Below are 22,652 nucleotides of genomic sequence, written 5' to 3' on the forward strand. Positions count from 1 at the left end.
TCTGGAACGCCCCCTTTGCATCTCATTAGAGATGCAAGGAGAAGCGTAGAGTAAAAGGGTGCTAAAATGCAAATTTGCGTGTTAGCACCCTGTTGTTGATAGGGCGCTAGTTTTATCTCTGCTTTTTTGGCTTTTAAAGCCAAAGAAGCAGAGATAAATCCCTTGTTGATATGCCCCTTAGACCTCTGTGTTTTTCAAGAGTGGTCGAAAGCTGGCCCGTGTGAAATTTGTGCATTTGTGTTATCAGAGCCTGAAGAAGAGTGGAGGTGTGGTAACAAGTTAAATTGGCAACATTCCGTTGGAGTTTTTACCAATGGGGAAACAACCATGATTTCACATCCTGGAAGAACTTGTTCCAATGACACAGCAGTTTCAATTTCAAAATGGGCACCTTCCTAGGAAGCGCTAGTTCATTGTTCAAAAGAGTACAGGGATGTTCCAAAAACTGGGTTTTCTGGTAAGAAGTTACAGGCTCACCTAATCAACGCTGATCAAGGCAAAATAGTTGAAAGAACAGTTACAAATGGATGAGAACTTGGGATAGTGAATTCCCCAAAAATCTGAGCAATCTTTGATGTAAATGTTTCCCTTTTGTTGGTGATCTTTCACCTTCTAGATGCACATTTCTATTGGTGTCTGTGTTAACTAGTTTTTTTGCACTGTGGTTTGTTCTCTCCTGGTAAAAGTCGAGCAATGAGGATGAGGAATCAATAACCTTCTGAACACATCACATGTTGTGTGGCAGGGATAAGTTTAGGGCACAAAAGTAAATAAGACCATGAAGAACTCAATAAATTATTGTTCAAGCATCCGGAGAAGGCCAATGATTAATGCCCACACTGTGGGTTTGCTGGTAACTCAATGGGAAAAGAAAGGAGTAATGGGTTTACGGGGCACGTTTTGCTCCTCTGTTGTGTTTGTACAGTGATGGCAATCACTGTCAGAGCCGGTGTCACGTAAATTCTTTACTACGCTGCTGCCGTGTGGTGCTACAGCAAGGGGTGGCTGGTAACTCAATGGGAAAAGAAAGGAGTAATGGGTTTACGGGGCATGTTTTGCTCCTCTGTTGTGTTTGTACAGTGATGGCAATCACTGTCAGAGCCGGTGTCACGTAAATTCTTTACTACGCTGCTGCCGTGTGGTGCTACAGCAAGGGGTGGCAAGTAAGTAGTGGAAAGGAGTTCCAAACAATGGCAACATGACATGCTCATTTCATTTTAAATATAACCTTTATGAGACAAACAATAGGTATCGAAAAAACATTTGCCATATTCAGTTATTCATTGTAATCTTACATAAAAACACAATTCAGTGAATACAGGTAATACCCTGGCTCATTGGCAACAACTACAAATTGCATTTTTAATAATAAATCAATAGCAGATATGCAATTGTGGGTACTATGCTTAATATACTGAGAATGCACACATGTATCCCTCCATCTTAAGAACAATGTACCCCTATGTCTTAAGAACAAAAAACAGACAACGATATACACAAACATTTACTCCTATTTATATTTAACCAGCAGCACAGTGCTACGTCCAAAACACTAGCTGGCAGATATCTGGGGCCACCCTCGTCCTCAGTTACTCTTCATCAACACAGATATGCAAAGCGCGAAGAGGAATGAAAGGACCTTATTGGACCTTCCAAAGCCAGTGGATAAGATAGAGCTGAGGTCAGGTTTAAATTCCACTTTTCAAGGATGCGGTTTGAGCACATATCCACCCTCAGTGATGTACAGCTCACAGGTTTATCACCTGGGGACTCTAGGGTAGCAGGACCACTCTTTGGGCACCTAGGTGACGCAGGAGGGTTAGACCCACATGTTGGTTCAGATGTCGATGCAACCACCTCATGGCCCATTGTGCACAATCACAAAGAAAAATAGAAAAGACAGTTGGGTATATCCACCTCTGTCCCGGTTGAGGCTCATACGTTTGTTACCTCATGTAGGCACAAAGAACAAGTTAAGAATGTATGTTGCTATATATCTCTCTCTAAATGAGTGTAATTTGTCCTATGTGTGACCCAGCTATCCGGAAGGACATGATGATGTGAGTAGTTAGATCAACTTATTCCCTCTATACAGGAAGGTGCGTGGAGGGCACTTTTGTATCAAGGACCTTCCGTTCCTTGTGAATGACACCCATGCAGCAGCGTAAGTCTTTGTTGGGGATATTATGGTGTACAGATGTTCAGCTACTGGACCCAGAGAACCTGTTGGATGCACAGTTTATTTTAATGAGGTGGGGCATTAATGTCGGCTCTGCACAGGGTGACTTGTGAGTGAATATTCATGTCTACACCATGTGCCTACTCGTGTATCGGTTAGTGGAAATACTAATCTAATGTAGGTGGGTAGAGGGAAAATCAGGGACACACAAGCATGCATATGTTTTTATTGCCCATGAGATGTAACCCCTGGTGTGCAAAAAGTGATAATTATGAATCAGGCACTAGGCAAAGATACCCTTACACAGAAAAAAAGGTTACAACATGTTTACCACTTCTGAGCACTCAATGCCTAGCCAGCATTTGGCAACTACCACTATGGCTGTGTTTCTCCAACAATTTAGGACTTGCTCAGGATATAGCTGAGTAGATACGCCAGCAATTCTAACCGCACTGCTGTGAACTCTTTTAACATTCAACAGATTTGTGTTATGTGGTACAGGGCATCCCTTGCCTGCATTCATTTTGCAAACTGTCACGTTCAGGTTTGTGAATGAGCTGGTAACGTCCTTGTTTGCAGATGTGCTCTTGAGCATTATCCTTGGTACCACAGTCTTCCCTTTGGCTGTAAAGAATGAGTGTAGTCATTGGAGCATTGCAGGAGTCTTATACAACACTGTCATGTTCCTTCCAGCCTTACATTTTCATGAATATCATCAGGGTCCTTATTGGACCTTGTTATAATTATTCTAGGGTGCCTAATAGTAGATTATGCACCACTATATAGATTTTTTTCTTAATGTATGTTTCTAATGAAGTAGGCACTGATTGAAAAAAGATTCTGCGTATTTCATCTTACTTATGCTTATTTCATTTATTTGTTGCCATCAATTTCCTTGAACCTTTTATTTGGTACTTTACACATTTTAATAATACATGTTTGCAAAGCATGGCACCTCATGATTTTAACATAAAGAACAATATTACATAAATAAAACAGAGGGGTAAAAAAGAAAAAAGAGTGAAATAAAAGACATAATGTGAAGAACAATCTTAGACTTTTATAGATAAGCCTATGTCCCTTTATAGGTTAATAAAACCTGCACACAATAATTAGTAGGAAGTACAACACCAGTAAGCCAATTCAAATGACTGCTTTCTCTTTTTCGCGACTTATATTTCGACCACTAATGTTCTATTATGTCTACTTTTTGGCTTGGTGATGTAATCCTCTGTGTTTCAACTTTTTCCTCAGTCTTTTAAGAAGTTTTCCTAAGGACATAGCTGAACTTAATTTTGATATAGTTTTGAAAGTGAGATGATTGATGTCTTATCGCGTGGTAAGCTCTCCTTACACGTGGAATTGCTTTTAGCAGCAGCAATCCAAGACTGGTTTAGTTTTCCTTTTTTTACAATTATTTCTAGTTTGCGTGGCAGGGTGGAACTCCCTTCACTTTGTGTTGTACTTCAGAATTACTGCGTTGCTGAAGTACACACTGAACTGATGTTCAATATCTCTGAGCAACAAAGGTAGCCTGGTTTTATATGTTCCCTCTCCTTGCGATTCACTCTAGTTTTCTTTGGGTTGTTTACCACAGTATTGAGGTAAGTAATATCTTCATACCAGAATATTGAATCAAAAAATAACAACTTCCAACATATTGTGAAGGTAAGTATATACATTGGTAAATTTATATTTGCTATTCTTAACTCCACAGCTATGTCCCTTGATGATAAATATGTATCATCAGGTAGATAGAGGTAAGCAATAATGAATCTACCCTTTATTGCATACATTTACCCTCATAGCATAGTGGTAGTTGATATCCTGCATTCAATATTTGGGTAGATTGATATTCAAACTCGATAATGTATTAGACTACCCTTCCTTCATGAGGTGTAGGGCTCCAGGCCTGTACCACGCTTTGGAATTACTGAAAATGTACAATCTCATTGCCATACTTTCCTGTTTCATCTCATTTGTCCAATATAGAAATGCTGTACTATTGATATTATGAAAAACTTTGCAGTACCAAAGGGTTAAGACAGTAAATATAAATTCCTCTTTTTAGACACAAAATACGCATTTGTTTAATAATCATCCAACAGGCTGCCATTGTAGATGAAGGTGGGCTGCTGCAGACCATGCGGTACCTGCTCAGTGGTTACATACATTAATACAGTTGCCTTGATGTCTATGAGCACAGGATGCATATACCATAGCCCACCGTATGCATATGATGGTATTGGGCACTAATGCTATTTTTGTCTTCCACAGGGAGAAAATGGAGCTCCCGGTTTTCCTGGTGATCCAGGGGCACAAGGAATTCCAGGACCAGAGGTTTGTTTTGAATTATAACTCTCACCTTTAGGTCTGGCCAAGCCACTCTCTTGTGTTCAATACACACAGCGGGGCTTTGAGTCAGCGCCTTTCAAATCATTGGCTTGCTTGAGGGTGCCCCCTTCTGCTATTCGTCACATCCTGGATCAGCCCAAGGGAGTAATATAGTTTCACTATCATGGAATTGTCTGTTCAGGAGTATTCGTTTACCTCCTATGAAGTGCTTTCATGAAAATGTACGAGGGGATTGTTTTACAACCGAGATGTACAAGCTATCTACACATTTTTGTAACATTAATCTCTTTATCTCATACAGGCATTTTATACAAAACAGGTATTTTTGTATTATTTTATTTAATTGCAAGACACATTGGATCAATTTACGGCCAAACAAAATTGAATTGCCAAATGATCGTTCTTCTAATAGTTCCCAATAGGTCTTATTTATAAGTGAAAATGCAGGCCAGACCTATTTGCTTTATCAATGTGTGTTCCTGTTGCCAGTCATGGACTCTGGGTGTAAAGTGGGCCCTGTGAGAGACATGTTTCCTTCTACTTACCCTGTTCCTATGTGACCTTCTCGGGTTATGCATCGCCACCTTACATTCAGTCATGGTCTCCAAAGGCTAATAATGCATTGTGCACTCCTCTAAACCTCTACCACCACTTCCAGATTGCAAGATCTAAAAATGTCAAAGGTTTTGCCACTGCTTGTTTCCTTCGTCCACTAGATGGTCGCAGTTGCAGTGGTCATCATGTAAAGATTTTATTTCATACAAAAGAAAATCCTGAGACGATGTGTGGCAGCCATCTTCAAATTGTTTTTAAAGCAAAACAAATTAATTCCACACTGTTAGCTGACTGCCATCTTCAGGTTTTTTTTGTTGTATTTTTTTTTTTTTATTTACCATTCCAAGATGACTGAATGTGTTTCAGAACGGCAAATTAAAGAAATAAAGTATGTGCTGGATGCTGTGCAATGGGGGAGAAACTGGTGACCTGGGAGAAATGTGAAGCTGCCAGCCCTCACAAAAATAATAATAAAAACACCTATGAAAGGAACAAACAGTAGGGAGCGTAAGGCCATAGACAGGGGAAGGGTAGGTTTATGGTGCTTTGAGAGAAGGTCCAAGAACAAACGCCCACAAATGAATCACCTAGCAGCTGTGTGCTGCTGCCAGACTTTGGTAAAAAGAAAAAGAGTTAAAAAAAGTTAGTAAATGAAAAGTAAAGTGGAAATGATGGGTAAGAGAACAAGGAAAGGGATGCACTCCTGTTGCGCAAAGCCAAATAAGAAAAATTGTTCCCTTACATCAGCAATGGAAGTCAACTAACCAGAAAAGCAGTAAAGCACAAACGCAAGATTGGAGAGGCCAATAGATAGGCAGCATGGAACTGAGATAGATAAGAAAGCCATCGAATCATGATCAAGTGGTTGATGCAGGACCCACTCCACGTATATAATATGTAGACGGCAGATCCTCAACAACACAGTTACAGCTGTCAGTAGGTCGAGACCTAAAATTGAAAATAAATGATTATTTTGAAAATGTTCACATTTTGATTAAAAAGGATTACACTAAATTGCAATTAGCTTATCCTAACTGACTACTGGAAGATATTGAATTGTGAATTGAGAATGGATAGTTATAGAGGAGTAAACATTTGCTAAAATATGTTTTTGTGTTTATTTTATTGTGTAAAGAAATTATGTGGTTTGACATTGATACAACAGGCGGATCTAAAGCCAAAGTGGAATTTGTGAGGAGTACAGCATTAGTCTGAGTGTCCCTTAGCCTTGTTTTGTAAAGGTGTTATCCTTGTGCTAACACAGCTGGTACTAACCTTAATTCATCAAGTTAGTTTTGTGCAGCCTCTTCCTCCCTTCCTTTCCAGTGTGTTTCTCTCTGACTGTTCATACATTCTCTTCAGATGTTTGCCTCTGTGGTTTGTGGGCCACCTCTTACCTTCATGTTCTTCATGGGCTTACATTTAAGTTACAAATGAATAGTGCATTCGGTGTAGTTTAAGAGTACCTGGGTAGATCGACAAAAGCTGGATCCATTCATATTTTCAAGTTAAGCTCTGTTTCTATAAATAAATATTAAATAAATAGTTTTCATATAGATTTATTGCATGTACGTTTATCTCATGTGCTGTCCTGAAAACATGGCAAGGGTCTGGCCCCAGTGGACAATGATGGACACCATTGGGGAGGTCAGTGCGTCACAAATGATGGGCAGTTTTTTCAACGAGATGTTCTCAGTGACATCAAAGAACGAGAGCAAAGCTTGAGTTGTCTATGACATTGTCTTTGATGTTACTCATAACTCCAGGATAAAAAACATCCCCGTAATTCACTGTTATCCATCTAACATTCTATGCTCTGTATGGCCCCCCAAAATCCACTTCCCCTGCTTTCAAATGCTAGGCTGAGGCAAAGGAGTAATGGGGGAGCCACCAAACATAACAAAGCCTCTGTTATCCCTGTCTCAAAGGTAAATAAAAACCCTTACTTGCCATAGTTGGCCAACACTTACCAACGTCCTTGCCTTCCTTACCCCTCCTGCAGTTATGCTTTCTGCCTTCATTCAAAGCAGACAAGCAGCGCTGCACCGACAGGCTCCGAGAGAACCCTGTCAGACTGGCCTGGAAGATTTTTATGACATCACAGTGGGTACCCAGTTTTGTAATCTACTGTTGCTTTGTCATAGCTGTGAGTTTTTCAAATTTAGAAATTGAAGTAAATGAAGGAGGCTGTCTATGAGAGCCATACATAAGAACAGAATTATTATGCATATGCGTAAATTACATTTGTTTCATTCAAGTTATGCATAGGACTCTTGTGTATTATGTGGATTGTTTAGATATGCACATATATGTTGGGTATTCACATAACAAGGTCCTCTAAAACACCCTGCAAGCTGCACAGGGTATGTAAGAGATCACCAAAAAATAAATAAACGGGGCTTATGTCAATTTCCCCAACCCGAAGTGTGCGTAATGTACGGAACATGAACCCATGCATGCACGGATTTAGAAAACCTCAGATTTTTTCATATTCTTTTACTTTGACTATTTTCTCTTCTTTATTATTATTCTTCGCTTGAATGGCACTCGTGTGTGGAGCCATCTTCATTCCTGTACTATTCTTTGCCAACCGTACACATCTGCTCCATGAAGCAAATAGACACATTTTTTCTCTCATTACCTCCTTACTCTTTCTTGGTGTGGGTCCCTTTAACACCCCAATGACTTTTGTTGAACATAAAATGTAAACCCCTCTTTTCCAGCTTCCGCTTCTGTTTGCTAATCTTAGCAAATTATGTTTTTCAAAAATCAGCCCTTCGTGTGAGTTGATATATATTAGGTCCGGTCTATGGGAAACAGAGCAGTAGGTCACAAAAGCACAGAGGAGACCCAACTGCATAAACACAACATGTGCAAGACAGGGGCAAAGGAGAGATGCAAAAGTCAATAAATATGTGTACACATAAAAATGCATGAACGTCAGCACTGGGGTCAGCAGAAAAAAAGATAACTTGTAACTAGACCGTAGACAAGGAGACTGTAGGACAACCAAAACAGAGAATGAGAGAGTGGAGGCCAACACAAACAAGGCAAAGGAAATGTAGCTTTCTGCAGACCTTCCTAATCTGACTGAGAAACATGTCTCTTGAACTTCAACTTAGATAAACCCAAAAGCTACCAAGGAGGGCTGAACACTGATACAGGGCTTGTATTCTGGTCATTACTAAACACTGGAATGGAGCACAAACACCATCAGCACACTGCATTGCAGAATGGGCTTGAATATCAGGCATTCAGTGGATTTCTTAAAAAAAATCTCTTCTCACTTCGGAGTACTGTGCATCCAGCCCAGCTTACTTACATCATCCATCAATGTCAGAACTAGGTACTTTACTACCTGGCCCTGGAGCCCATCTCCTGGTCCATACACCCTTCTAAACCAAGGTCTGAATGTCTACTCTTTGTTCTCATTCATTCAACATTGAGTAAACCGGTTACTACTGGGGATAGGAGTCCGATTCAGGCTATATTGAGGGGGGCTTATGCTCACTAGTATATTGGAGCCAAAGAGTTCTACTCCCTTCGTTTCCATCACTTATAAATCTATTCCTCGGATGCAGGATAGACAAAAGGCTTCCACCAGCCCGGACTGGAACACTCAGAAGCATACTCCGAATCACCCTTGGGAGTGGGAGCTCAATTCCATTTATGCAAAATGCCATACTAAAACCACTGGCTGATTCTCAATTTACTGCCTTAACCACTTATTACATTACATCTGAATTCTAATCTAAGAACTATGGTTTATCTGTGAATGGATCAGGAGCTTTAATAGCAGGACCTGAAATTTCCATACCATTTCTTCATACATAGAATAGTTACGCACACACTAGTACACAAAAGGTGGCATGCGCAGCCGGCACAGGTAAGAGCGGTGGGGCAGGGGCGAGGCGGGTGAGGGGAGAAAACTACTTACCTTGCGCTCGCCGCATCGCCACCTCAGCGATGCGGCGAGAGCAAGGTTAGTGGTTTTATATATTTTTTATTCTACTCCATTGCATGACATCTGATACATTTTGTTAAGAGATAATCATCATAAAAACTTTATTTCGGCCAAAGGCCATGAAAAGTTTCACAGTAAAAACAGAATATTCAACTGTCCATATTTGACTATAATGTGAACATATATTGTACAACTGTTGGACTTGGCCCTTTTTGCAGGGTCATCCCTGAACTCTGGGCACTTTAGCACTGGTTAGCAGTGCAAAGTGTGTGTGCTCTCTGCCCTCCATAGGCTAACATTGGAAACCCCCCTCCTGATGGGATAACTCCTAAATGGAACAAGATAAGTATGTCATGTTTGGTATGTGTGGAATGGAAATAATAAATGCTGAGCAATGGTGTGCGCACATTTATTTTCACTATTTTAGGAATGCCACTTTTAGAAGTTGGCATTTATGTGTGCTGTGTGCCTGCCTGCCTGATGTGTATTGCATGTCTGGTTCTAGAAGTGACCAGGGTGAGGTGAGGTTTTGGTTGGCTCCAGGGAGGGCAGGGTGAGTCAGTGTCAGGCTGAATAGGAGATCTGCCATTGGAGTAGTGGGAAGAGAAGTACCCTGTCCCTGAATAGGTCTGTGCCTACCCTGTACAATGCTTGCTCCCCCCCCCCTGTGGTGTGTCGGATTACCAAGCCTCCAGGGAGGAGGGAAGCCTGGTAAACAAAGTGCTCTACACTCCCCCAAAACCAGTTGGGACTGGTTTCCCCAAAGACCCTTCCAGAAGCTTCTGCCCCCTTCTAGTAGCATGGCAGAAGGGTGTATAAATACATGAGTTGTTCTTGCGCTGACTTAGAGGGGACACTCTGCCAGGAGGAACCGTCGCGAGACCCAGCTGCTGCTCCTGAGGGTCTCTGCGTGCTGGCCTGCCTGACTGCACCAAGGACTTTTGCATCTGCTGGACCCAGGAAGAGACTCTGCAGGAGTAAAGGCTGCTGCACTGGAAGGATTGCCTCTTTGTTGTGCCTGACTGTTCTTAGGATTTGCTGCTCTGCTTAGTGTGCTGTTCCCTGGTCTGTTGACCTTGCCCAGCCTTGCCTCTTCATCGTGGGACCTAGCACCTTGTTAGTGCTACAACTTTATTCCAGCCCCAAGGGCTTTCCTGCCTGCTTTCTAGCGCCCCGTGAGCGATTTGTCTTTATTGCCCAGGAGGTGAGGAGCGTCTGTCCCCTGCAGTGCTGTGTGGCGAGGGAATCCCCAGTGTGTGGGATTCCCCCTGTGCTCCTGAAATCAGCAGGAGCCTACCCCGCGTTTGTGCCACATATTACCGGTAAAAGCGGGTGCCCACCCCACCTGACTGCTGCTGTGAGTGGGTGTCCACCTAGCTGATCGTGTGCTCGCGATGGGAGCCCACCCCGTGTTTCTACCTCTTTGCCGGCGGGTGCCCACCCCCCATGATTGCCGGTCTATCGGGAGCCCACACTGCTGTTATGTGCTTTTAATGGCGGGTGCCCACCCCGCAATTGCTTTTATTGGTAAGCGGGTGCCCACCCCCCACTTCGCCGCTAGGATATCACCGCCGCGACCCGAGGCGAGGAAGGGAAGAGCTGCCGGCCCAACCCGGAAGCCAGGCAAGTCTGCCTGACTGTGGGCAGGGCCGGCCCCTGAGACCAGAAGACTGTTTGCAGCCAAACAGGGCTCCCGTGAGTCAGGGAGAGCCCCTCGGTGTTGACTAGGAGAAGTGCAGGGAATCCCATGAGAGGGGGGCGGTTGAGGCACTTGGTCGGTTCCTGCCCCCCTCCTACGGAGGATGACCAGAAGAGACCCAGGACTGCCGGTGAGTGGGGCCGGTCTGGGGAGCGGAAAGCCGACGCCGAGACCACAAAGGAGTACCCGGTGAGTGGGGCTCTACCTGATACCTGCAGTCCTTAGGCTTTCTGCTTGATTACTTTACCTGAGGAGAACAATGGGAGAGCTAGGGAGGCAAGGGTGCGTCCGTATCCCCTGTAATATAAATAAGATCAATCAAAAATGGACAGACCCATTGGTGTTGGTACGAACACTGGCAAGCAGTGCTTGGGAACCCACTAGGTGAGTAAAAGGCCCCTCACACACCAACCTAGTTGGTGTCATGCTTCATCATAGGGGCCCCAACCGGGTGGCCGAGCGCCTCCCGGTTGTGCTGCAACGCCTGACTACAGCGGAGCTGGTGTGGTGTGATAGTGTGATGTTGTGAAAAGTTAAAAATACCTCTGAGAATCCTTGCCGGGGGAACTTTAATGATGGCGGCTCAGGATATATTAAAATTAAAAATGATGTGTAGTAACTAAGAAAGGGATTTGATTTCGTAGTTAACTATGTGTGTGGTCTACATGTTTCAGCCCGCTTAAAAAGTATGTGGGGCTTTCTTCAGGACCAGAAAGTGCAGTGAATGGCAAAACAGTGCCACGTGAATAGTGAAAAAGAGAAAAAGAGGGTAATTTACCTACACACTCGCTAAGGTGTGTGGAAGCGATATCAGCTCATTGGCAGACACCGCAGTGAAAAACCTGTGGGAAAGAAAACAATACACAGACAAGGATGGAACAAGATGCTATAATACGTACTAAACAATTATAAAATGCAATCTTTGACTGACTGTGAAAAGGAATCTTAAAGGGCAGGTGGTCGTACAGGTGGCAACACACACGTGGTGACATGCGGCTATTGGCTGGTGCTTCATATTATCAGATGTTATGGTGGGCGGAGTGCGCCCTTGGTGAGCTAACAGTGAGGCCAGCAAGGAGCGTGTGAGTCGCTCTCGTGAGGTGCCTGGGCGGAGTGGCAGGCAACTGTAAGCCGGTGACGGCGTGTGGCCACAGGCTAAGGTAGTCGGACTCGGTCGCAACAAGTGAGCGAGGGTGAGACTAATATATCCAGGTAAATTGTGCGTGTACCAAATAAGTTCTAGGGCACACTGTATAGAAAAGGGGCGATTACCCTTGAGTGGCGCTCTGCAATTGAGTGCTAGAAGTAAAAGCATAAAGACAAAGAGAAAATATATTACACTATGGCTGAGTATTGATCGCCGATCAGGAAGGGGAGGAGTGCGCTCCTCCTGACACAGAATCTGTGAAGGAACGGTACAGGGTCAAGACAGGGTAGATGTAGTAGTTAGAAGCCCGGCAATGCCAGAATTAGTCAGCGCGCGTCACCTTACTTGTTCTGAGAGCAGCACCCGCTTGGCACCTACTGTGGTCTCCCGGCTCCTGGATGGTGTGGAGTCGAGGACTGTTGGGGATTTTAAGGAGGCGGGGGCCATAGCGTACGTGCTGCCTGTCCGGTGATCGCGCGAGAGGCAGTGCAGGCTGCGCATGCGTGTGTGCGAGTCACTGATTCGCTGTGGGTGTGGAAAGCGAATGCAGGTGATCGCGTGAGGGGCAAGGCTTGCTGTGCATGCGTGCGTGCGAGTCACTCAATCACTGTGGGTGTGGAGAGCTAATGCGTGTGTCAGGGATGCTGCTTCCGTGCGCATGCGCACGGGCTAGCAAACGAACTGTCGGTGCTGTACAGCGTGCTGGGACTAGTTATGACAGAGATGTCAAATGAATAAGACTTCCAAGTTGAGTGGGGCGTCAGTGCCCCTGCTGGGGATGTTTAAGTGCGTGCCAAGTATTTTCTAGGGCATGAATAAGACTTCCAAGTTGAGTGGGGCGTCAGTGCCCCTACTGGGAATGTTTAAGTACGTGCCAAGTATTTTCTAGGGCACAGGGTGTGAATTGGGGGAGTCGGAGTGAAACAGCGGACTTGTGATGGCGTAGTGGCCGAGATGTTGATGGGTGAGATAGCCACGGTAGAAGCGGCGTCTGAGCCCCTGCTGGGGATGATAGTGTACAGGCCAGAAAAAGTTCGGATACGGCTGGAATCCGCCGTTTGGACCTCCACCGCCATACTTGAACCAAACTCATCCACAGGCTTTTTTAGGAAGAGGCCGACGAGGACGCGGAAGGAGACGCAGAGGGAACACCGTACACTGGCAGGACAACCCACAGCAAGGTGCCCAAACGAGGAGTCAAACCAGAGACCAACAACCAGGCCCGAGCACGCGCTGAGCCTAGTCACCAACCTCTCCAACTATGCTCTTACTCCCACAGAAATAACCATCCTAGAAAAAGGCCTCGGCTTTGCTCCCACAACCAAATTGGACAAATTTAAATTACATCGTGAACTTGCCGAATTTTTCCGCAAAATCAAACTTAAGGCCTTCTTCGAAAACACACCGATTACCACCGATCTGGAAGACCAGGGGGACACCACCCTCAGGGTCAAATCCACATTTATGCCTCCACCTTGCTCCATACCACCTGAGATCATGGTATACGAACAGACAGTGTATAAAGAAATAGAAGCACTCAAAGAACCTCACACGTTCCAAAACACCAGCAAAGCAGAACGTATGGCTCTCATGTCTTTGAAAACCAATACAAATATCATAATCAAACCGGCAGACAAAGGCGGAGGTACGGTCATACTCAACAAAGAAGATTACCATCAGGAATGTGAACGCCTACTAAACGACACCAAAAACTACGAATTACTCACTCGTGACCCTACGCCCATCTTGAAAACCCGCATCAAAACCATAGTGGATGATGCGGAAACCTCTGGTCACATATCTCAGAATGAGGCAAAATTCCTCACCACCACACAAGACAAAATTCCATATTTCTACATAGTCCCAAAAATCCATAAAAACAAAAAACCCCCACCTGGACGCCCCATTGTTTCAGGCATTGGGTCACTGCTTGAACCCCTGTCACGCTTCTGTGACCACTTCCTGCAACCACTGGTCCAATCCACCAGTACGTATCTTAAAGACACCAAGGACCTACTAGGTCTACTAGCAGACGTGAACTACGACCCCAACACCTCCTTTCTCGTATCACTTGACGTGGAAAGCCTTTATACTAGCCTTCCCCAAGATGACACATTGAGAGTACTAGAAGAGGCTCTAAGAGACTCCAATTGGCAACACAAAACCCCACGCTCATTTGTACTGACATGCGCCACCTTGGCACTCAAGGAAAACTACTTTGAGTACCAGGGCAAACTCTACTTACAGAAGTACGGCACTTCTATGGGGAGCGTTTTCGCCCCCAGCATAGCAGGCCTGTACGTATTCAATTTTGAGACTAAACACCTTCTCAACAACAGCACACCACGCATTCCCCAAATCAAGTTTTATAGGCGATACATTGATGACATCCTCCTAATTTGGGAGGGATCACATGAGTCCCTGGCCTCATTCTGCGAATGGATTAACACATGTGACCCTAATCTCAGATTCACACATAACGCAGACAGGCACAAGACCACCTTTCTTGATTTGGACATACAGGCAACCTCGGGAGGCCTCACGAGCAAGACACACTTTAAACCTACAGCCCGGAACTCCCTACTGCACTTCACCAGTTTCCATCCACGAGTTCTCCGTGAGAATCTCCCTTACGGCCAGTTCCTCCGCCTTCGGAGGAATTGCAGTGAGATCAAAGACTACAAAATACAAGCCACCGACCTCTGTGAGAAACTACACCAACGTGGCTACCCCAAAAAACTAACCAAGACAGCCAACAAAAGGGCCAGGAATCAAAATCGTGATGGCCTTTTGGACAACCTCATTAAGGAACCCACCAATCCCCCATTGACATGTGTCACCACCTACAACACAGTGACACCCAAAGTTGCCCAGATTATCAAAAGAAATTGGAAAATACTCAATACAGGCAAACTCAACTGGGAACCTCCACTCCTATCGAACAAGAGAGCACGCACCATCAAAGACACTGTTGTGTCCACAAGACCTCTTCCCCTTCCGAGACCTACCAACACGGTCCTGAACGCCTGGGGTCTGCCCAACATCAAAGGACATTTCCCCTGTGGCAACTGTAGCGTTTGCCACATCACAGAAACAACCAAAAGCCTACACCTAGAACCTGGCAAAATATGGGAGCTTCGTAAACACACGAATTGCAATACGGAAAATGTGGTGTATCGCATAACGTGCCCATGCAATCTTGTCTACATTGGCATGACCACTCGGAAGGTAAAAACCAGGATTTGCGAGCATCGAAGCACGATACGCTGTAAAAAGAACATCACCAAAATGACAAATCATTTCTTGGAGAAGGGCCATACCACCAACGATATGCGATGGGTCGTTGTGGAAGCCCTGGACAATAATTTACCCAATATCCAGAACCGCCTGTTTGAACAAGAGCAAAGATGGGTTTATCGCCTTTCCAGCCACCTTAATGGGCTGAACGACAATATCCCTTGGAACAGCCTGAGGAGACCTTAACCGTATGACTGTTACCTTTTTCTGGCCTGTACACTATCATCCCCAGCAGGGGCTCAGACGCCGCTTCTACCGTGGCTATCTCACCCATCAACATCTCGGCCACTACGCCATCACAAGTCCGCTGTTTCACTCCGACTCCCCCAATTCACACCCTGTGCCCTAGAAAATACTTGGCACGTACTTAAACCTTCCCAGTAGGGGCACTGACGCCCCACTCAACTTGGAAGTCTTATTCATGCCCTAGAAAATACTTGGCACGCACTTAAACATCCCCAGCAGGGGCACTGACGCCCCACTCAACTTGGAAGTCTTATTCATTTGACATCTCTGTCATAACTAGTCCCAGCACGCTGTACAGCACCGACAGTTCGTTTGCTAGCCCGTGCGCATGCGCACGGAAGCAGCATCCCTGACACACGCATTAGCTCTCCACACCCACAGTGATTGAGTGACTCGCACGCACGCATGCGCAGCAAGCCTTGCCCCTCACGCGATCACCTGCATTCGCTTTCCACACCCACAGCGAATCAGTGACTCGCACACACGCATGCGCAGCCTGCACTGCCTCTCGCGCGATCACCGGACAGGCAGCACGTACGCTATGGCCCCCGCCTCCTTAAAATCCCCAACAGTCCTCGACTCCACACCATCCAGGAGCCGGGAAACCACAGTAGGTGCCAAGCGGGTGCTGCTCTCAGAACAAGTAAGGTGACGCGCGCTGACTAATTCTGGCATTGCCGGGCTTCTAACTACTACATCTACCCTGTCTTGACCCTGTACCGTTCCTTCACAGATTCTGTGTCAGGAGGAGCGCACTCCTCCCCTTCCTGATCGGCGATCAATACTCAGCCATAGTGTAATATATTTTCTCTTTGTCTTTATGCTTTTACTTCTAGCACTCAATTGCAGAGCGCCACTCAAGGGTAATCGCCCCTTTTCTATACAGTGTGCCCTAGAACTTATTTGGTACACGCGCAATTTACCTGGATATATTAGTCTCACCCTCGCTCACTTGTTGCGACCGAGTCCGACTACCTTAGCCTGTGGCCACACGCCGTCACCGGCTTACAGTTGCCTGCCACTCCGCCCAGGCACCTCACGAGAGCGACTCACACGCTCCTTGCTGGTCTCACTGTTAGCTCACCAAGGGCGCACTCCGCCCACCATAACATCTGATAATATGAAGCACCAGCCAATAGCCGCATGTCACCACGTGTGTGTTGCCACCTGTACGACCACCTGCCCTTTAAGATTCCTTTTCACAGTCAGTCAAAGATTGCATTTTATAATTGTTTAGTACGTATTATAGCATCTTGTTCCATCCTTGTCTGTGTATTGTTTTCTTTCCCACAGGTTTTTCGCTGCGGTGTCTGCCAATGAGCTGATATCGCTTCCACACACCTTAGCGAGTGTGTAGGTAAATTACCCTCTTTTTCTCTTTTTCACTATTCACGTGGCACTGTTTTGCCATTCACTGCACTTTCTGGTCCTGAAGAAAGCCCCACATACTTTTTAAGCGGGCTGAAACATGTAGACCACACACATAGTTAACTACGAAATCAAATCCCTTTCTTAGTTACTACACATAATTTTTAATTTTAATATATCCTGAGCCGCCATCATTAAAGTTCCCCCGGCAAGGATTCTCAGAGGTATTTTTAACTTTTCACAACATCACACTATCACACCACACCAGCTCCGCTGTAGTCAGGCGTTGCAGCACAACCGGGAGGCGCTCGGCCACCCGGTTGGGGCCCCTATGATGAAGCATGACACCAACTAGGTTGGTGTGTGAGGGGCCTTTTACTCACCTAGTGGGTTCCCAAGCACTGCTTGCCAGTGTTCGTACCAACACCAATGGGTCTGTCCATTTTTGATTGATCTGATTACTTTACCTCACATAGCCGGTGCCTGTTCTTCTTCAGTGGCCCCAGAGGACAGCGGGCCGCTCCAACGTTGGGGCAAAGTCCATTTTTAGAGTCCCAGAGTGGGGCACCAGCATGGGCCGGGCCACAGTGTCCCTTGGGCTACACAACGGCACCGCAGTTGCGGGCTGCTGCAACGTTTTTGGCAAAACTATTTTAAGAGTGGGGCTGCAAGGGCACAAGCGTGCCCAGACTAGTTGGCACAGCTATACCGCCCATTAGCGGCAGCTGCAACGTTGAGGACCATTTGGTTTAGAGTTCCAGGGGGCTCTGGTGGTACGGTTGGTGCCATTACTTTCTTTATTATCTTCAGTTGCACCACAAGAGGGCAGCTGCAACGAGGGGCATGGTTGTTTTAAAGGCCATGTCGTGTCCCTGCCATATGGGTACTACTGCGTTCTCAGGGGTGCACCACTACTGTTTGGGAAGTGTGTTTATACTGATGTATGTATAACGTGTTTTCTAGGTCTAACGTCAGGTTATTAGGTTCATGCCTGATCTAATGTGTTTATGCCCCATTCTAATAGGTGCCTGCGTAATGTATTTTTATGCCTAATGATGTTGCATTTATGCATAAGGTGATGCCTAATGTCATGCAATAATGTTTTCATTCTACTCCTGAGCTAATGTGGGTATGCCTAATGCTAATGTGGTTTATGCTAATGTGATGACACTAAGTTCATGATCATGCCAGTAGTTACTGGTTGTTTTGGAGGTCGTCTGTTTTCATATAACACGGCTAAGCTCTGGAACCACCTTGCCCACCACTTGCGGCTTGAATCTAATTATCTGAAATTCAGAAAACAACTGAAAACTTCTCTTTTACCTTGATCTGTTCAAAGCTTAAGTGGCGCCACAGCTAGTGCTGGGATGCCCACGGGTAACCATGCGCTTTACAAATGTTTTTTTCATTTCATTTCATTCATTTATTGGTTGTTTTTGTGATGATTCTGGCAGAGACCTGATTGGCGCTGCCTTGTACATAGTCCCCTGTAAATTGTGACCTGGTGCCGATTGGCACAGTGTATATATATCTGTGATTGTACTCTAATGTGTTTTACATAATACAAAGGATATTTTTATTTAACCTTGTGTGGAGTCTCTTATGTAGTGTGCCTAGTGTGTCTCCGCTGTGTGTGTGTGTTGCGCAAACGCTTTACACATTGCCTCTGGGATAAGCCTAACTGCTCGTGCCAAGCTACCAAGGGGGTGAGCAAGGGTTATCCTCAGTGTGTAGCTCCCTTGCCCTGACTAGAACAGGGGTTTCTGCCTGGCCTTGGCGCATGCCCTAGCCTACCGGGAATCCCTGTTTCTAACAACAACTAATGAATATAATCTGAAATTTATCTAACAGGATTTATGGTGTTCTCAATAAAATAATCATCGGTCTCAGTACATTACTTAAAATAGGAACGGTGTATGCTGGTCACTAAGTACTCCAATACATCCCCCTATTGTATGCATATATAAAATCAGCTAAAACTGTATATAATACAATTAAAAAGTTACAAATAAGATTAATACATTTCAAAGTGCATATTTCAGACAGAGGAGCAGATTATTCACTACACCATCACAACTTTAGCCCCATCTTGCCTTGTATAATCCCTACTGCATCAAATATCTAGATATGGCAAATATTACATATGGTACAATGCTAACTGTCATCACCCTTAAAGCATTTTGGTGCTCTCTGAATCCCAATCTATTACACAACAGGTGAATCCATTTCCTCCTTGCCTGAGCATATGTTTCAATTAACCCTAAAGTGCATAACGTGCAAGTTCGTTACAGTATAACTCTTAATCTGCAATGTGTCATATCTTAGTTTTAAGAACAAGATTCTTGCCAAATGAGGCTGTATATTGTCAAGAAATTCTTCAAAGAACGCGTTAGATTTTACATTGAGGAATTGAGTTGTAATCCTTCTCAAATTAGGGTCACGATGAAGTACATTCGAGATATGTATCCAATATGTTCTTTTCAGTACATTTTTGCAGCTTGATATTAGGTTATGTGGCTCAGCCCAATATGAGCTAAGGCCTAGTTCTATGAGCCATTTCATGACAAATCTGAGCCAAGAAAAAGTTAAACATATGTCAATGGCTAAGAGTTCTTTTACACCTTCTCTGTATACCGCTAATTCTGGTGTTATCCATAGTCGGGTCCAGTAAAGCAGCGGTCGCAATGTTGCTGTTTGCCCTATGCGCTTGATGTTTAGGTCGTGAAACATTGGGATTAGTGGTGTTGATTGGGGCAGCCCCATTAGTTTCCTCACAAACCTATTTTCCCCATTTGTTAATTGTTTAAAGTCCACAAATGCTATGTAGATGTGGCCTCCCTTTACCGTGACGTATTTTCAAATGATGCATAACAGTCTGAATACTTGATCTACCGTACTTGTGCAGGGTCTGAATCCTGCCTGGTAGAGGGACAGTATGCGGCTATTCTCTATCCATTTGTTGAGCCTATTTAAAAGTTGTCATGCGTAGATTTTTTGGAGCATGTCTATTAGGCTAATTGGCCTATGGTTCTCAGGTTTCTGTTTACTACCTTTTTTATGGATAGGGACAATTTCAGCCCCTTTCCTTGTGGCCGGTATTGGAGCTCAGGCTGCTACGGCATTACTAATTAGATTGACATATGGGACCCAGACCTTTTTATCATGTTTTAACAGATTACCAGGGAGCCTATCTAATCCTTGGGCTTTTCCCCGGGATTATATATTTTTTATTTAACTTTACCTATCCTGCGGTCTGTCTATTTCTCCCCCACCAAGCCCCGCAAAGCCCAACCGGTCTTACCTGTGCCTGCACACCTGAAAGATGGAGTCTGTGTCTTCAGCAAAGCTGCGGGGGTGTTCTGACTAAGAACACTGCCCCAGTGCTCTTAAAGAGACCACATCTCCTGGATGCTGTGCAGCCCTTTCCTTAGGTGTTTGTTGGGGAAATGCAAACAATGCGGTCATTTGTCCTTGCCACACTCACGCCCAAGGCAAGTTCCTTTCTTTCAGATTGATTTCCAATCACTCAAACCAGCCCTCTGCTTGGTTTCAAGAACCTAACACTCCCACACATGAACTAATGTTGGTTGTGGCATTTTTATGCTTTTAGATATGGCCAACTTGCGCTTTTACATGTGACAGGAAGTGGAGGATTTTGTTATTCCCAAGCGATCAGCCAAAATCGCACCACTGTAGTCTCCAAATATTCCACCATGAGCAGAGCATATAAAAATATCATCAGACGACACTGGTCTATACTGAAATTAGAACCAGACTTCAATTACATATTCAACCATGAACCCATCTTTGCCTACACCCGTGGACACAACCTTGGTGAAATCATCAAATGTTCCCAAGAACTATAAAGGGACTATTCCCTGCTGGAATTGCAACAATTGTCACAATGTACTCACTGGCGCAAATATCACACATCCCATGAAAGGATTTAAAATCAATCTTAAAGTTAATGCCACATGTGACTCTTCAAACATTGTTTATCTTCTTAAATGCCCTTATGGCAAAGTATACGTGGGTCAAACTGAAAGCAAACTGAAAGTCAGAGTTAATGAACACAAAAGCAATATAAGAACGAAACAAACCAAGTCTACAGTTGCGACTCATTTCATCGAAGCTGGGCACATCAGCCAGTTTAGATTTTGTGTTCTTGAAATTATAGAGAGATGTGAAGGGAGAATTAATCATAACTACATCAGACAACGAGAAAACTATTGGATTCGTCACTTGAACTCTTTAAAACCCTATGGCATGAATGATTGGATGGAATTTCAATGTTACCTTTAATTGAATTCCATGTGATATAATAACTGATGTCATATATTCTGCTTTAAATCCTTACTGTCATTTTATTATTATTATTATGATTTTTGTTAAATGGTCAATATTATGAACCTTTACATTTCTTACTAATGGAATTTTTTTCCTTTCACGCCACTATAGCCTTTAGACCAGACACGTCTATCAATAAAGTTTTCACATTGAATGCCATTCACTAACATCCACACTTCCGGGTTAGTTCGCTTAGTCTGTTCTCTTTGACACTGATCACGTTACCAACGTCTTGGTTAAATCTAGAGTTAACTTCCACACGTAGTATCGCGAGATTTAATCATCGGACTACATGTCGTTTTGAAGCACCTACACTGCAGGCACCAGTAAGCTCTAATCGTTTGGTTTCTTTCTCCCTTTTTCACCCCGTTTTTCACCTCGCTTGCACTTAGCCTTCTACGTTTTACCTAGAATAATACTCACGATAAGAGTTCTAATTCTCTTCTCAGAGCAAGAGCACTGTATAAATGCCTTTACACTGTTTAAATGCCTTTACACTCTCGCCCGTTTTTCGTTCACCAACACCACGTATTATCATGTTTTGGCACCGTAACTTCACCGCTACAAGTGCACACTTAGTTCGGTCTTTTCTTGAATCAGCTAACCGTTAATCATACAGCACATTTGATTAACTACATTTATTAGCTCCATCTCTATATCGGAATGGCACTTTACTGATATGTGTTAATACACATCACGTTCTCATACCTGCATACTGAGGAGCGCATATTCCTATTGTTTATAGGAATTCCCCTGAGGAAGGCCACGATTGGCCGAAATGCATCAGGATAATGAAATGATCTAAAAACCTGCATGCTGGGAAATTAAGTTGACTAGACTACGCAAGTTATGTTGTGAAATTAAACAATGTAGCGAACCCACTACAATTTTTTTGAGTAAGAGATTTATTCAACCCTCTTATTGTCAAACAATATAAACCTCTGGAGAGGACTTTATCAATCAGCGCCCTGGGGACATATCCCAAGAGTTTGAGAATGCAGCCAGTTATTCCCAAGCTAACATGGCCATCCATGTGAGTGCTCTCTAAACCATAATGTCTGTGGTGTTTCCTGTACGTCACTTACTTATTCCTCTACTCTTCTACTTCCTATTGTTCAATATTCAAGGACCTTCCATTCCATGCACCACAAATGGTCAGTGAATGTTGCAGTGAGTTTCTGCTCCTGGAATCCTGGTTCTGCTCCTGGAATCCTGGTTCTGCTCCTGGAATCCTGGTTCTGCTCCTGGAATCCTGGTTCTGCTCCTGTTGTCCTGGTTCTGCTCCTGGTGTCCTGGTTCTGCTCCTGTAATCATGGTTCTACTCCTGGACCACAGGGGTAACAGAAAAGATAAATAATACTCTGTCTAATTTGAGCCGGTGGTTTCCGGTGCTGGCACCGGCACTTAATTGACAATACTGGTACTTATGACAGTCTGCCATATGGTGGGGCTGTTTGTATAATTTTGAGGTGAGCGCAACAGCATTGTTTATTAA

The 22,652-nt window shown here is 44.3% G+C and overlaps 1 protein-coding gene across 1 annotated transcript in view; it reads left to right on the top strand.

Moving 5' to 3' along the window:
• LOC146789040 (collagen alpha-6(VI) chain-like) overlaps positions 1 to 22,652 on the top strand; it is a 748,331-nt gene that overhangs the window by 541,376 nt on the left and 184,303 nt on the right. The window contains exon 23 of the mRNA XM_085631021.1: positions 4,457 to 4,519. Within this exon, the coding sequence (XP_085487147.1) occupies positions 4,457 to 4,519 (63 nt within the window). The remainder of the gene's footprint in view (positions 1 to 4,456; positions 4,520 to 22,652) is intronic.

This window comes from Triturus cristatus, chromosome 10, assembly GCF_964204655.1.
Source record: "Triturus cristatus chromosome 10, aTriCri1.1, whole genome shotgun sequence".
Taxonomy (NCBI): domain Eukaryota; kingdom Metazoa; phylum Chordata; class Amphibia; order Caudata; family Salamandridae; genus Triturus; species Triturus cristatus.